General features: G+C 38.9%; 3 protein-coding genes across 3 annotated transcripts; 2 read left to right on the top strand and 1 right to left on the bottom strand.

The window, feature by feature from the left end:
* Window positions 1–1,518: 1,518 nt before the first annotated feature.
* On the top strand, window positions 1,519–6,214 carry LOC122997189 (glutathione S-transferase omega-1-like). The gene is made up of 6 exons (XM_044373209.1): window positions 1,519–1,663; window positions 3,901–4,009; window positions 4,128–4,350; window positions 4,448–4,549; window positions 4,816–4,922; window positions 5,747–6,214. Exons 1-6 carry the CDS (start codon window positions 1,636–1,638, stop codon window positions 5,895–5,897), a joined length of 720 nt encoding a protein of 239 aa, XP_044229144.1. The 5' UTR covers window positions 1,519–1,635; the 3' UTR covers window positions 5,898–6,214.
* Window positions 6,215–6,344: 130 nt separating this feature from the next.
* LOC122997188 (inositol 1,4,5-trisphosphate receptor interacting protein) lies at window positions 6,345–10,751 on the bottom strand. The gene is made up of 2 exons (XM_044373208.1): window positions 10,613–10,751; window positions 6,345–8,712 (listed from the first exon to the last, which is right to left on the bottom strand). Exon 2 carries the CDS (start codon window positions 8,653–8,655, stop codon window positions 7,042–7,044), a length of 1,614 nt encoding a protein of 537 aa, XP_044229143.1. The 5' UTR covers window positions 8,656–8,712; window positions 10,613–10,751; the 3' UTR covers window positions 6,345–7,041.
* A 2,578-nt stretch (window positions 10,752–13,329) lies between these two features.
* LOC122997246 (cholesterol 25-hydroxylase-like protein) lies at window positions 13,330–14,579 on the top strand. The gene has a single exon (XM_044373283.1). The coding sequence runs from the start codon at window positions 13,366–13,368 to the stop codon at window positions 14,185–14,187; it is 822 nt and encodes a 273-aa protein (XP_044229218.1). The 5' UTR covers window positions 13,330–13,365; the 3' UTR covers window positions 14,188–14,579.
* Window positions 14,580–16,128: the final 1,549 nt, after the last annotated feature.

The raw sequence follows: 16,128 nt of genomic DNA, 5'->3' as shown, positions 1-16,128 counted from the left end.
ATTATATCATATATCAAAATGCTGCAGAGACATTAGAGCCAGCAGTAAATAATAATAATAATAATAATAATAATAATAATAATAATAATAATAATAATAATAATACATTTCATTTGTACCTCACTTTTTATTCATATTGAAACTCAAACTGCTACAGTATTAACAGTGGTTCTCAAAGTGGGGTCCAGGGATCCCCAGAGATCCTTGAGGGGGTTCCCAAAAAGAAGGGGAGTAGTTTATTTTCACTATAATTCCATCCATAAGAGAGAATGACAGAATGTATGACTATTTTGGTCATGGGTTTCATACACTTTCTAAAATAAAACATCTAAAAGCAAAAATCTTATCAGATGGGGGTCCGTGATTTCATTTGAGTCAGTTTCAGGGTTCATGACCTGAAAAAGTTTGAGAACCACTGACATAGAACACACAACATAAAGAAAATAATAATAAGAGTTAAGATAAAAAAGCCTTCCTGAATAGAATAACCTGAATAGGTCTTTTTTAAAAGAGTCTAGGGTCTGTGCTGCCCTCAGATGTTTAGGAAGGCTGTTCCACCAGTGTGGTGCTGCAGAGCAAAAGGCTTGGTCCCCCATGGTGCAACGCTTAGTACTGGGGGCCCCAGGAGCAAACTGCTGGCATATCTGAGGGTGCGGGAGGAGGTTTGTGGTGTCATCAGTTCCTGTAGGTAGGGAGGCGCATGTCCATTGATGGATTTGTAGGTGGATAACAGGACTTTGTAGTAAATCCTGAAGGAGACAGGGAGCCAGTGCAATCAAAACAGAATTGGTGTTATATGTTTGTGTTTTTGCACTCTCATCAGGATCCTGGCAGCGCCGTTCTGAATGCACTGGAGCTTCTGGATGGTCCTGCCAGGGATCCCTGTGAAGAGCACACTGCAGTAGTGACTTAGGAGGGAAGGGGGATGTCCTGACTGTCAAAAGTGAGATGAGGTATGGGGGATGACTGAATCTGGTGTAGAGTGCCAATAAGGAGAGCTTCATTCTTGCTGCTGTTTAACTGGGGGAATTTTGTGCTCATCCAGTCCTTTATCTCCTTGGATTTGGGGTCCAGGGTTTCATCTTCCTGAGGATTTCCTCAATGTGGCTCTGATCTGACGCCAGTAAAATGGAGTAGAGATGACAAGCTCCTAGACAGAGGGTCGATGACAGGAGGAGGCAGAGAGGAATCAGTGAGCGCATATTGTTGACCTTGGTTCTGAAAAAGTTAGTGAAGCTGTTACATTGCTCTTCTGTAGCCTCAATGGGGGAGAATGACTGTGACTTCAGGAGATGATTCATGGTGGAAAAAGATTTTAGGGTTGCCAGGATTATTACTAATAGGTTGGAGTAGGACTGTGACCGAGCATCTTTAAGGTGCTACTTTGTTTGGTGGTACTTCATTTCCTCTTTTTGTTCTTTAAACTTAATATGTTACTGTTGTTTGAGTTTGACTGTTGTCAATAAAGTTGTGGGGAAAAAAAGAAAGGCTGTCCGACACGCCCACCCCGGAAGTAAAGTACAACTTAAAACAGCTGAGCGACAAAGCATTTCTGTTGACAGTGCGCTCCTTCTCGGTCGTTTGCAAACCCTCTCCGGTTTTTTTTTTACTGGGAATTCATCCTCTAGTGTAAACATGGCTACTGAAAAGTGTTTCGCCAAAGGTAAGGCATTCGGCAATTACTCTTTTTCTCGTTTTTGGCAGCAAGTTAGCTTTGATTAGGCTGCGGTGAAGCCAGTCGCAGTTTAGATTTTGATGCGCGTCTTTTCGTTTTATTACAGTAGGGGTGGTAGACACACTAGCTGAAGATATTTCTCACAATTTATTACATAATAAAAACGAAATTACATTACACATCCTATACTGTATTAAATAAGTATTTTTTTAGAAGGTGACGTCACCAAACAAGCCCTAATGGAGTAAAAACCAGCAAAGTTCCTTCTCTGAGAATCCCAATGTATTTCTGCTCACAATGTTCTGCACTGAGTCTAATTAAAAGAAAAAAAAAAGGGATCAAATTTAAAGTCACCCCACTGAAAAATAAAGGAAAAGGAAAAGGAAAATCCCCTCAAAAGAAAAATCACAATATAACAAATTGACTAAGTCTTAAAGTTTGGTCCTTTTTCCCCTTTTCCTTAGATATTTGCTAAAAAAAATCAATGTAACGTGAATCTTGCTCACTGTGTCTCTAAATAAAACCATAGAACACTTCAAATCATTTTGTTGTACAGTTTTGGAGAAAAGGAAAGGGAAAGTCCCTCAAAAGTCATGTCAGTGTTTTATCATATCGTCTTTAGTGATGTCGCCTTTCGAAAACATTTTCTTACATATATAGTGTGTGTGAGTGTTGTCATTTCGCTTTTATATATCTAAAATGTGAGAATTTATTGCAATTTGCTTTTTTTTCTGTGAGCCTTCTTTGTTGTTTTTGGCCGCTTTCAGCATCCGTACCGTAATATATGGAATAGACAAAATTTAGACTGGGTTTTCGCAAACGACCGCTCACTTGACCGATTAGCAAACACGTTTTCACTTCCTAAAATCTGCCAAGGTTTATACATTGTCCCATTCCCCGCCGAATGCATTGCTTTACATTTAAACATAAGGCAAATGTGAGATATTTAACTTGACATGCAGCTAGGTGTTTGCCCTCTCATTCATTTCTTACTCTCTGACCTGCAGTATCTGATCTGTGCGGTCTGTGCCGTTGCGAAATGTGGAACCAATGATTGAAGCGATATTTTTTGCAAAGTCATTCGTTGTGTAACATGACTCGCCCGGTTAATAAAGCTATCCTGAAAAGTTTGATGGATTAAAAAAGTCAAATACAGTGGTTTATTGCAAACTGTGATATCCACTACTACTTTAACCTACTCTACTTTAACGAAAAATCATTCTGGTAACAGTTTATAATAATGGTACAAATCATTAAGTAATGCTTAACTAATGCTGACTCATGATGATGATGATTTAATGCATGAATTAAGGAATGCAGGATATATCAGGAATTTAGTCACAGCTACTTCATACATTGTATCAAGTTACTGTGTAACTTCTATGTTCTATGTACTTCTATGAAGCAGATCAGTATTATTCTCTTACAATATAGCAGATATAAAAGCTTTTTGTGTAAAATCAAACTGGTAGTCAGATTCAAACATCTACATGTTGTGACATGACTCAAAGGTCTTTGTGCCACATTTACTGGCAACACTAGAGGGATTTATTGTACATGATCACGCTGTGGCATGCTTCATTTATTACCCACCTTCTCATTCAAGTGAATGGGAAGGTGTATCCATATTTTCATTGGTGCTGTAAATGACCTGTACCCTTTGTTATAAACTGTTGCAAATATACTTATTGTGAAAGTTACTGGAGTTACTTATTAGAAAAGAACATATGGTCTCTCATGTGACTCATAAAGGCTGAAAGTATAGTGTTCAAACTGATTGACAGCTGTGCAAAATGTAGGCAACTGAGATCCTTCACTTAACTCAAAGTTGTAATACCACAATGTAAAAAGAGAATTTTTTAAGTTAAGGTTCTGCATTTCTAAGTTTTACTACTACAGCATTTGAGTAAATGTGCTTTTTTTCGTTCACAAATGTTTTAATTAGAAAAGTTGAAATTCACAAATAGAATACCTGAAGAAAAGAAGTAAAGCCAGCAAATTCAATTGTGATTTGACAAAATTGAAAGTGTGTACTGTTTGTGATTTTAAATGTGAAGCACAAGACCTAAATTTATTTAAGTCAGTAAGTAAAGCTACATGGATGCTGTAAAAGGAGTGAATGTAATCAACCATCAACTAAAAGTGCTTTAGTGGCAGCAAATATAAATCAACATGCTCGCCCAGTTGCACTTTGTAACATGTGGAAATTGCAAATATTTTTTCAGGAAGTACTGCACCCGCTCCAGTGCCCAAAGGCCACATCAGACTTTACAGCATGAGGTTCTGCCCCTTCGCCCAGAGGACCCGATTGGTGCTGAATGCCAAAGGAATCAAGTAAACACAAGTTTCATGATCCTTTGTTATTTAATGCTGTACATTACCCATACTGAATCAAGAAATTCCTTTAAATATGCTTTGAATAAATTTGAACAACCTGTTATTTCCTCATCAGGCATGACACCATCAACATCAACCTGAAAGACAAACCTGACTGGTTCCTTGAGAAGAATCCACTTGGTCTTGTCCCAACACTGGAGACACCTGCTGGTGAGGTGGTGTATGAGTCTCCCATCACATGTGAATATCTGGATGAAGTTTACCCTGAGAAGAAGCTGCTTCCTTCCAGCCCGTTTGGTAAAGCTCAACAAAAGATGATGCTGGAGCATTTTTCCAAGGTATCTTATGATAAGACTTTCATCCAAATCCTGGGGTTTTGTCTTGTAAAGTTTACACCCATCATTAAATAATCATATGAATTGCTGTTTTTGGCAGATAACGCCGTACTTCTACAAGATCCCAATGGGCAGGAAGAATGGCGAGGATGTTTCAGGACTGGAAGCTGAACTGAAAGAGAAGTTTACCAAATTAAATGAGGTAAGTTGCTAAATTGAGTTTCATTTGAGCGCTCTGGTTTTTTTACACATTCACCAGATGTGTCGTTTAGTTAATTGTAAAGTCAAATCTGTCCCTAGGAATGAGTGTGACTCTATGAATTGTAATAAGTGGTCAAAGATAATGAGTGAAGTTATTTTATTTGTGAGATTATCATCCACTTCTTTCTTTAATGAATGTGCGTGATTATTTTCCAGTGTTGTAAGAAATTTTATACAAGGCGGATGACAGTAGCAATTATTTTTCAGGACCTGGTTAATAAGAAGACCAAGTTCTTTGGTGGTGACTCTATCACAATGATCGACTACATGATGTGGCCATGGTTCGAGAGACTGGAGATCTTCGAACTGAAGCAGTGAGTAATCTCTCAGGGCTTTTATAAATAAATACATTTTATTCATGGAAGACTTCCAAGATACTCAATGTCACCTCTCTGAGGAGCAAAAAGTACAAATATTAGGTGCAGTACAAAAGTAAGACCAGTACAATAAAGAGAACATCGGAGCACACTGTTTTCCATTCCTTCCTTTCCTCACCTCCTCTCCTCGGGTCTTACTCCCTCCCACCTGAGATGCAAGCGGAAGAGGCAAGGAAGAGACACGAGGAGAGAAAAGTTGAGGCAACAGGCATTTAACAAAATGAGACATCCTTGCTTTGGAGCAGTCATGTCAATTAAATATGACTTATGGCACAGCTGCATCATCTGTCCATGGTTTTGTTATAGCCTACCACTATATTTTATGATCTCTGCCGAATGAGCATAACAGTGTTCATGACAACTAACATATTTACTTTTAATTCAAAACACAACGTGGCATAATGTGACAAGAATGTAAAGATGTCACACATTGTCATTTTTTATTTAAAACACACACACTGCAAATGGTTGTATATTCCAGCTGTGTCACGCCTCTTTTATACGTCACGGCACGAGTGCCAAGAAGACTTCCACAAGGGATACACCTGTGTATCCTTGCTCATAGCTCCCCCGGCAAGCCTCCTCTTTCCTCGAGATGCATTTTAGGAATTGAGACATCCTTAAACATGACACACTGAGATCGATTTCCAAGTCAAAGGCAGGAGGACGGAGGAGAGAGAGGAGACGAGGAGGCACAAAATAGAGAAATGAGAAGAGCCCTGAGTCTTTGGTGAATGATTTGTTTCCTTTTGTCTTTTCAGCATCCTAGATCACACGCCTGAGCTGAAGAAGTGGTCAGAGAGCATGTTAGTGGATCCTGCTGTCAAAGCCACCATGCACAGCATGGACACCTACAAGGCCTTCTACAAGAGTTACGTCGATGGGAAACCCAACTATGACTACGGCCTGTAGAGAGCAGTGACCAAAACCTTTAGCCGTCCAATGTTTGTTTATATTCATGTTCTTGGTCATTATTATTCTGGAGTTAAGTCCATTTTCCAAACTTTGATGTAATAGGAAATTTTACTTTAGCAAGTACCATGATGAGTTAAGATTAACAGATTAACAGTCAACCTGTTTTATTGGCCATTTAGCACTTATTATAGTATTGAGGGGAAAATATGAGATCGACATTATGGGAATGAGGTACAGTAACAGTATTTGTCGTATATGTGTAAGGTGTTTTCAACGATCTGCACTTTTTCTAATAAAAACTGTAGTTGAAATTATGCTGGCATGAATCATAGTTTTCTGTCTGTGTTACAATACACAAAACTACATTATGTTTTCCCTCTTGGCTTGATATGGTGGTTCCGTTTGATAAACTGTAACAAAAAGTTGACATCGACACAGCGGAAATCTAAAAAGGTCAAATGTGCTTTTTAATGAGCAATAAAAAAATAAGAGAGTAGAACTGAACATTACAAAGTAATAGCTGCCATCAGATTTGCAACAGTATGAATGAAAACAAACAACAGTGCAATACTGTTCAGTAAAGGATTCCTGTATAGACTGGCTTAATATGAGGTATTCCTGTTACCCATTTCCCCAATATGAAAAAGTGTCTTTTTCATGTGAATGGTGAAATTATGATCCGTAAACGACTTGTTGCTACTTCTTTTAGATTTGATAAGTGCTCCTCCAGGTTGTGCTTCTAAAACAAGCATCGTGACTTGTAAGATTCAGGAACAGTCCTTCAAAATGATTTTTGAAAAAATATCCATATACCGGTATATGATATGCCTGTCAAATATTGTAAGATATGCACCGTTTTGCTACTAGATTTTACAAAGCAGAGCAAACTTTACATGAACTCTGTTGCAAAGCTGAACAAATATAATGTATTGACTGGATATTAATAAACTGGCTATCTTGTGTCTTGTTTAAGAAAGCAGCTACAGCAAAACTACTACATATCTAGATAATCAGCATTAGCAAAATAACGGTTTTATGTGCACCTTCCTGTGTATCAGGTGCAACTATCAGTAACATTATTTCTAGTAACAGAATATGTACAGAACTGCTAGTGCTATAAATAAGTCAATGTGGTCAATGCTTACAGACTTTCATCTAGGCTGTGGTGTACTCCTCCATTTGACAATAGAGGTGTGTACTCTTGTATGAGCACAGTTGAATTTCTCAACATCTCCTGGAAATGTCTGACTGTTGTTGCATAAAGGTCCCTTTGCAACACCAGCGACCTGAACAGATTGATGGGCTCTGCTTTACGAACTATCTCAGGAACGTGGAGCTCGTTTGGCACTTTGCTGTTCCCAATCAGAACGTGATGCAGTCTCTTCTCCTCGAGGCTCCTCTGCATGAAGCTGAGCACATCCCGAAGCCTGCGTTCAACACTCTCAATGCCCCACAACGAGGGCTTTTTACTCAGCAACAGGTGCAACAGAGCAGTCTTAAAGTGATAGTTAGTCAGAGCACTTTTTCCTGTGAGCCCTGTCTGCTTTCTGTGTAGGAAAGTAACAATCTGAAGGCAGTGCAAGTGACAGGAATTTTGTGGTAGGCGTTTAGCGAAATGTTTCAGCAAATTCCTTTCATAGACAGCAAAAGAGAGGGGCCAGTATGGGTCTGGAGGGCTGCCGCAATCTGATGGAAAGTGTGAAACAAAATAAGCATCTGTATCCTCTAGCTGAACAACTGGTATGATGTTCATCACAATGACCTTCCCTGAACGGAATCTGATCTTCAAAGCACCGGCGGCATCCAGGTTGCGAAAAGTGACCTCAAAGTCATATTTGTGAGAGATACGTCCCCACGCTTTGGTTACGGAGATCTGAAACCACTTCATGACTTGATCTTTGGCCAAGTAAGGTGTGTTCTTGGAGCACAGCAGCTCATCAGGGCTGCGGTCCACCATGAGCGCGTCATTTCTACTATGCAACAGACAAAGCATGTCCTCCCCAAGGTTAGCAGAGCCACAGAGACAGCCCCCCTCATTCTCCCCAAACCTGGTCACCTTTATCATGCCGCAACCCTGCATGTCTGGAGGAATGTCGCTGGACGGACTGCACCACAGATTGAATTGGAAGGAGAACGGATCCGGAGGTGAGAAAGGCACAATGAGGTCGCACATCAGAGGCTTGCACACCTTCCAAGACTCGAACATGCTTCCAATCCCGACAAAGTCCCCAACTTCCATGTCTGCCTCCCTGTCACAAACGCTCCTCAGCGATTCAAGCAAATCATCAGCAAAACCCTCAACAAACTCTCTGACCCTCCAGTTTTCATGGGCTGAAATGTAGGTGGATTTGTCACAGAAGTTGCTCAGAATATCCTTGTCTAGTACCATTGTGCTTGGGCTGACGGATTCACTCTCTGAAAATATGTCTTCATCATCAACTGGCCGGATTTCTGTGTCAGCAGAGTCCGCCCTGCACATCTCAATGGTGAAGAATATGACGAAGGAAAAAGCACTCCAGAAGTACCAACTGTAACCTTCCTCCAACCTAGTTTCTTCCTGGTTCGAGTCCAGCTCTGACAGCTCCTTCTCCAGCTTGGCTTGCTCCATTTCCAGCCTCTCCTCGTGCTCACGCATGCGAGTCATCAGCTCCTCGTCCTGGTCTGGAAGTGTGGTGTTCTCTTGGGGAAAGAGCAAGGGATGGTTTAATATGGCAGCCGCCACCACCACACACACTCGTGCGATGGCCCCCTGCATCTTCGGCTAGTCTCTACCATTCACGTTTAAGCACCTTGAAGACGTCCAGCTCAAATCCTGAGACAAAAAACACAAACAGTCGTTTTATTGAGAACAAAAAGTGGATTCAAAACAAAAATGAGCACTCGTGTACTAAATTAAAATGATGAAAATCATGATATGTACTGTACATATATATAAAAATAATCCTTTTATTTTTGAAAAAGTACTCCACCCATCGGGGGAAAGCACAGATTGTACCTCTAAATATAGAGGCAGTGGGCTGAGTGACGCACTCGTCCAGTATCAGACTGTGCAACATGGGAGGAAGGAAGATTGAGCTCTTTAGAAGAGTGTCGCCCTTCTCTGATAACCCTATTTAGTTACCAACATTGTGCCTGCTAACATTTACATCCTGTTAACATTTTATCCGAAATAAAAATGAGAAACTACTCCCTTTCTGAAGAATGTCCAAATGAAGTTTGTAAACTAGAAATTGAGCTTCTACTGTAAGTGAAACTATGTTTCAGAAAACACTGACATTATCATCTTCTTTCCTGAATGTCATCAGATCAACAAGTAATGCAATAAATTGTACCTAAGAGGAAATTACATAAGACTGTTGCTTATGTTCTGAGCTTTTAGGGGAATTTAAAGAGACAACTGCACTTTCAAATGCTCTATTGGGGATGGACTCATTTACTTAAACTATTAGTAAGACAATATAATGTAAAATCAAGAGCTAAAAGTGCTCTGAAGGGGACTTCCTTAAATACGAGAAACAAGAAATGACAGTAGGAAGTACATGAATCATGATCACATAGATAGATCATGACATTATGAACTATTCTGTCAGGTATGAGCTTTGAAATGACAGCAGTAATGGCAGCCCAGTAATAGCAGAGCATGTGAGACCACTGAGCCAAGGGAAACTTCCCATGAATTGCTCAAGTTGGATGTTTTCCAACATTTACATGGCTCAGTTCATCCAAACAAACAAATCAAGCGAGACAGAGGTCTGTACGGCAGTTCATCGAAAATTATCTGAGATCCATCTATTGTTACACAACATGGCTGCTATAGTCAACAATTAAAAAGACTGAATCCTTGTTCTCTACTCTCTTTTCCCCCATAAAAGATCAAACTCAAAACAGAACATTGACTGAAGTGGTGTCTGAAGTACTAATACACTTTATTACAGTAAGAGTACAAGTACTGTTACGTAAAACTACTAAGTATGCAGAATGACAGCTTTCTGAGTGTTATCTATAAACAAGTACGCAGCATTTTAATGTTGCAGCTGCCTAATTTACATAGTGTTTGGTATCTCAGTCTATAAGCTACAAATGCATCATAATTTATAAGCTAATCATATGTTTTGTGGGATCAATCTTAATCTTCAGAGCAAAAGTTCACTTTCTCCTGTGAGAAACAGTGAACGAGTATAAAAGTGTAGTAGTCAAGTAAAGAACAAGTACTTCAAACTTGCACATGAGTAAATGTACTTAATTCTTACCCTTAATCACTGCTGATAATGAGCTTAAATTGTTTGGAAAAACAGAGTACAACCAAACTTTCCCACAATGCCACGACTGTAGTAACAAAGTGGTGTAGTTACATTGCCAAGGGTTACCTCCTCAGTTGTCTTAGCAACAAAATAGTGGCCCACTCATCACGGAAATATGGTGGCAGTAATTGGCACAAACATTATTCCAGACTCATGAGTCACTTAACAGCCTGGTGTCAGACTACTAACGCTGCTTTATAGGATGCTATGTGAAGATTTGAAGCAAACAACGGCAAGCTGACAAAAATGTTCCCGAAAGCATAACAAGACAAAGCAGCATTGCATCATTTGGACAACATAATTGCATGTTTAGCAGCTTGGACTCGCTCTGCGTCGATTTACAAGTCTATAAAGCCAAGTTTAGAAGATATATGTTGTAAAAACAAAAAAGAAAAAAGTTGATAAACCTACCTTTGCTCTGCTCTCTGGTTGCCTGCATGATGATAAACCTCATGTGGCGGGCTCTCCTGCTTCATGAACTCCTGCGAACATCCTGCCAACATCGAGGGAACAGTTTCACAGCTTTTTTCTTACACATTTCCTGAAAGTGAGCTCCACCCATATAATGAGACACCGCCCAGCTTCCCCTTATTCAACCAAATAGGGAGTGTAAGCTGTGAGGGGGCCAGGGTTTTGGTTTTATTCATCAGTGGTGTGCACAATGAAAATATTTTACCCATCTCATTCACTATTATAGCTTTAATTTGTCTTGATAAAAGTAGATTATTACAGTCTATTTGCAGATTAAGAATTTAAAAACAAAATATATGGTCAGTTTATAGAGATATATTGTTATGTACTCTTGACTAGCCAGCATTAGAAAATGTAAAAGTACACCAACTCATTCTGCAGAAAAAGGCCCCTCTTTTCCAAGAGCGACTTGGCCAAGAGAGCCGCATAAACCTTGTTACAACAATAAACACAAACAATACAAACAGACAAAAGAGTGAACACAATATCCAGTTAATATGCAATACAAGGTCAAGGGCAAAAATCCAGTTATGATGCATAAACAGATACAATTTTCTAAAACAATTTCAGTGAAAATTTAGCAGCAATCACACTTACCAAAAATACTAAGATAATGTATTAGAATGTTAATACTGATGAATCAGTACTACTTTCTTATTTAGTACAATGTTTCTTTCTGAAATGTAGTGGAGTAAGTAAAGTAGCATAAACCTCAGAAATGTACTTAAGTACAGTACTTGAGTAAATTAATCCTACCAGCTTTTCATTGCATTGACTGCTTCTCTTTGACATTTCTGATTATGGTTCACAGGAAATTACGTCTCACAGACTGGAGGATACACTAATACACACTCATCTTTCTCCTTTCATTTTCTAGAAGAAGAAGTTTTCCTCTTTCATTTGCATTGCTACATGTTGTTTCCCGTGAGGCTGAAAGCTGTGCATGTGTTTTAACAGAAGTAGTCTACTAGTTGTAGACATTATGATTTTATCTTTCCACAGATGCTGCAGTATTGTCACAGCTAATGTTCAAAGTGTACATTTCACACTGCAAAATGCCAGTGTGAAGTGCATATTTAATGCAGTTTTTTTTTTTTTTTTTTTACATAGTTTTATATTGATGATTAGTTGATGATGATTGTTCTCCTGGTCTAGAAAATGAATAGCTGTTAAACTCTAAAAACTGTAACCTTATCAGCCAGTGGACTGATCACATGTAAATATTAGTTTGTGATGTAAAACAAAGAGGCTTCACTTAAAGTCTCTTTTGAACTTAATTATTAAATTGAATAGTAAAAGTTGGGCCTTGATGTAGGTCAAAGGTCAGCCTACATTGAAACAGCTCAGCTAATTTGTAATGACATAAAATATAACAGCATGCTTAGTGGTAAGAAATAAAGCATATAAAGTATTAGTTTTACTGACTACATTTTTCCTGTTTCATGTGGGCCACGTGGTTGCTGCTATAACACAGTTTGTACCATCCGTTTGAACAGCTATCAGTGACAAGTAACATTTTGCATCCACATGGTGGCGCTTCATGTATGAGCAAGACGAGACCAAGAGTACAAGAGAGTTGGAGACACAGTAGAGGTGCCGCTTGAACACAACTCATCACTCATAATGCTGCACTCAGAATCACAACGACAATGACAACTTTGACCTTTGGAAGCAGAAAGCCACTGACTTACAGACACAGCACACATTAACATAGTTTAATTCATTGAGAGATACTGTTACATTAACTCTGAAAATCATACATTGATAATAACCTTAAACAAACCCCTTTTCAATTTGATAAAGTGGAGAAGGGCCTTTCTTTTTTTTAAATATTATTTTCAGTTTTTTGTGCAGACATATAAACCACACAAAAATCAATGCCCAAAACCCAACTTAAACACACACACACACACACACACACATGCACTCACACACACACACACACACACACACACACACACACACACACACACACACACACACACACACCAGGGGAGAGAGATAGAAATAACTGAGATTAATTCATTTTAACCACATAAAGGACACAAAACATCATAACATCAAAAATCATATCATCTACATGTGATTGCTACTTACAACCCATCAAAAATAAGATTTAAAAACAAAAAAAAACTGTCTATAATACAAATATGGTCAAATTGCATCCAGATATTGAAGAAAAGGATCCCAAGATTGTTCCTATTTGTGTTGACATTTCAAGTTAATAAAACACAGTTCCTCCATGTGGATAATCAAAACAAGTTCATGCAAACAGTTTCTGAAGTGGCGGAGTTGGTGTCTTCCAGTCTTTGAGAATAAAGTTTTTTAGCTAGTACCATGCTCATCAACAGAGCAGTTTTGTATGTGCGAGGGGAGAGTTAAAGAGTTTCTCGGAGCATCCAAAGACAGTCAAGTCCCTGTAAGGAGAGAGACAGTCCTGTAGTGAACACCAGAAAAAAGAAATTCAGAGAAGCACTATTGCAACTGGCACTCACACAGTTAAATAAAGTAAATAAATAAACCCAAATGTGGAAGTTTTATTTGTCAGTGTCCTCAGTGCCCTTTTAAATTCCTCATGAGGAAATGCTTTGTAAGTATCTTATGTAACATCACAGCACTTCATCACATCGTCTTCACTAGAAATAGAAGTGCTTCAGTACAGTTAAGGTTTCTCACTCACTCAGCCTGCAGCGATGTCAAACTCAGACAACACAGAGAGGCTCCTCCTGCAGATTCTTTGGGACTGTTTGAGAGAACAGAGCCTCTTAGGATCTCCATTTTTCCCAGTTTTATTCTCCCTGACTGTTCACCTGAGCTGCTGCTTGCCTTACATTTGTCTGGATATTCTCTGCCCCAGATTGAGCGTGGTACGTCGGTTCAAGATCCAGCCTCAGAGCACGGTGACATGGGCAATGACTTGGAGGTGCTTGTGTAAAATTCTTCACAACCATGTCTGTTACATTTTCCCCCTCTCTGTTGTGTACTGGTACTGGAGACCTGTGGTTTCTCCTCCACTGGCCCCTGCAATGCTGTCTGTGGTAAAGGATGTAGTGGCCTGCCTCCTCTTGTTCGACATGCAGTACTTTTTTTGGCATCTGCTACACCACAAGGTGTCCTGGCTCTACTATTTCTTCCACAAGGAGCACCACCTCTACACTGCCACCTTCTCCCTGGCGACGGAGAACACAGGTGTCTGGGAGATGCTGAGCCTCAGCTTCTTCACAACACTGAACCCTGCGCTCTTGGACTGCCACCCGCTCACCGAGATGCTCTTCTTCATTACAAACATGTATCTGTCTGTGGAGGCTCACTCAGGCTATGAATTTCCCTGGTCGCCACATAAACTGGTACCCTTCAGCCTCTACGGAGGAGCTCAGCATCATGACTTCCATCACCTCAAATTCAAAGTAAACTACGCACCGTACTTCACGCACTGGGACAGACTTTTTGGCACGCTGCAGGGAGCAGGCACACAGAATAAATCACGAAACCCAGAGACTTTAAAGAGGCTGTGATTATCAGGATATGTGAAGGACCTGCAGGCAAAGCACCAACGTACTATAATTTAACTTTGATTTAATTTAAGTGTCAGAAACAAGGACTGGATGCTGACATCAAGTGATACTCCATCCAAATCTCTTGCATATAAAACACACCACCTGTTGTGTTTCACGCCCAAAAGATAAGTCCAGATTTTGAAAAAGCTTCATGAAGAGAATCTTCTTAATAGTAACCAATAACTGTTTCAATATGCATACAGCATGGACATGTAATTACTGTATCAAGATAGACTGAATCTAAGATTTAAAGGTGTAAAAAGTTTGTGGTTTGCTCCTTCAAGGGGCACCATAGCTTTAGACAGCTTATATTTACTGTGTTTGTAATGGATTCCAAAACTATTATGATGTGTTTTGTAGCAAAAAGTGTACTGAATAAATAATAAACTCTATCTGTACTGGAGGAAACATAATTATTACCTGTTGAATGGCAAATTACTTCATGCAAAAGCATGTGTTTCTAGTTTAATAATCAATTAAGAGGCATCATCAGATGCGTGTTTTGACCCTAAAATCAAAGGGAATATAAAGAATATAAAGGAGGACTAGATATGAGCAATAGTGGTTTTGACTTTCTCGACAATCCTGCCAATATTTAAGAGACCTGATGAGAATTTAGCTTGGATCAGTGTAATAATATATATATATATATATATATATATATATATATATATATATATATATATATACACACATATATATGTATATAAAGAAAGTCCCTGAAAAATGTTCAACCACATGTGCAACCACATTTCAATAAATTATATGAAATAGATATAATGTATGTAAAACAGAATTCAACAGAATTTCCTTGAATTTCCTTGTTGAATGAATGATGCTGATGTCTGAGTCCACAAAACTGCCCAAATACTAATTTACAACAAAGATATGTTATATCTTGAAAGTGGGTGAGGGCATACTGGCACCAATGTCGCAATTTGAGGCTGAATGATGAGAAATGAAAGTAGACTACTGCGCAGACAAAAAATACCCTGACTAAAAAGACAGTCTTCCTTCCTCATGGATGTAAGGGACAGGAACACGAATCTAATGACATATTTATGGCACTTTGTTTTTTCCTCATTTTTATTATGTCTTGAGAGACATAATATCTCAATCTGCTGTCTGGGTATTTTCATATGGATAAAATTGAATGACAAATTAATTTTAACTTGAATTAATAAATGTAAATTACATTTGCATTTAAAGGAACACAGGTGCTTTCATTTCTGCAGGTTAATTACTTTACTGTAGATCTCTGCTCAGGTTTAGCTTGAGTGGAGCTGCCGCGGGAATTACGTAACGACACAAAACGCTGTGAACTAATGAGAACAATATAAAGGGATAAACCCCCCTTCACAGGTGCAACAAGGCTAATAGGATGACCAGGAAATTAAGCCCAAATCTGCATATACGCCCACAGTCCTCCAGGTGCGGTCAGACCGAATTTTGCTTCTTTTCAATTAGGTGTATTTGCTTCTGACGACAACTAAACCTTTACACACAAAATTGCGAGGCTCTCACACGTCCAGGAAGTTTAAGAGAGGGGGATCTCTCATGCAGGAAATATTGTTTGTTTCTATTCCTATTTTATTACTGAATGAAGTAATATTACATGAAGCAGAGAAGAAGTATTTGATAAGAAGCTGTATAATTCACATCTCACTGTACCTCCAGAAGAGATTTAATTAGGAAAAATAGTGAAAACACTTGTGTGTGTACTGAGGGTGTATAGGGCCTTTAATTTGTCACCACTTGATAACTGCAGCCCCGATAATATTTAAAGAGACATATTTCTAAATCTTTCATTTTTATCTGGCTATGTTTATATGGTAAAGAACTAAATGGAAAACGATTTCAGGCACCTAAATTTTGTTCTTTCATTATCTGAAGATACTG

Source organism: Thunnus albacares, chromosome 14 (assembly GCF_914725855.1).
Source record: "Thunnus albacares chromosome 14, fThuAlb1.1, whole genome shotgun sequence".
In the NCBI taxonomy this organism is placed as follows: domain Eukaryota; kingdom Metazoa; phylum Chordata; class Actinopteri; order Scombriformes; family Scombridae; genus Thunnus; species Thunnus albacares.
The sequence above is the reverse complement of the archived record's forward strand: the minus strand, read 5'-3'. Positions and strand labels throughout refer to the sequence as shown.

Coding starts and splice junctions, on each gene's coding strand:
- LOC122997189 (XM_044373209.1), top strand. CDS start 1,636: ATGGCTACTGAAAAGTGTTTCGCCAAAG. Junction 4,010..4,127: donor CTGAATGCCAAAGGAATCAA/GTAAACACAAGT, acceptor TTTCCTCATCAG/GCATGACACCATCAACATCA. Junction 4,550..4,815: donor AGTTTACCAAATTAAATGAG/GTAAGTTGCTAA, acceptor ATTATTTTTCAG/GACCTGGTTAATAAGAAGAC.
- LOC122997188 (XM_044373208.1), bottom strand. CDS start 8,655: ATGCAGGGGGCCATCGCACGAGTGTGTGTGGTGGTGGCGGCTGCCATA.
- LOC122997246 (XM_044373283.1), top strand. CDS start 13,366: ATGTCAAACTCAGACAACACAGAGAGGCTCCTCCTGCAGATTCTTTGG.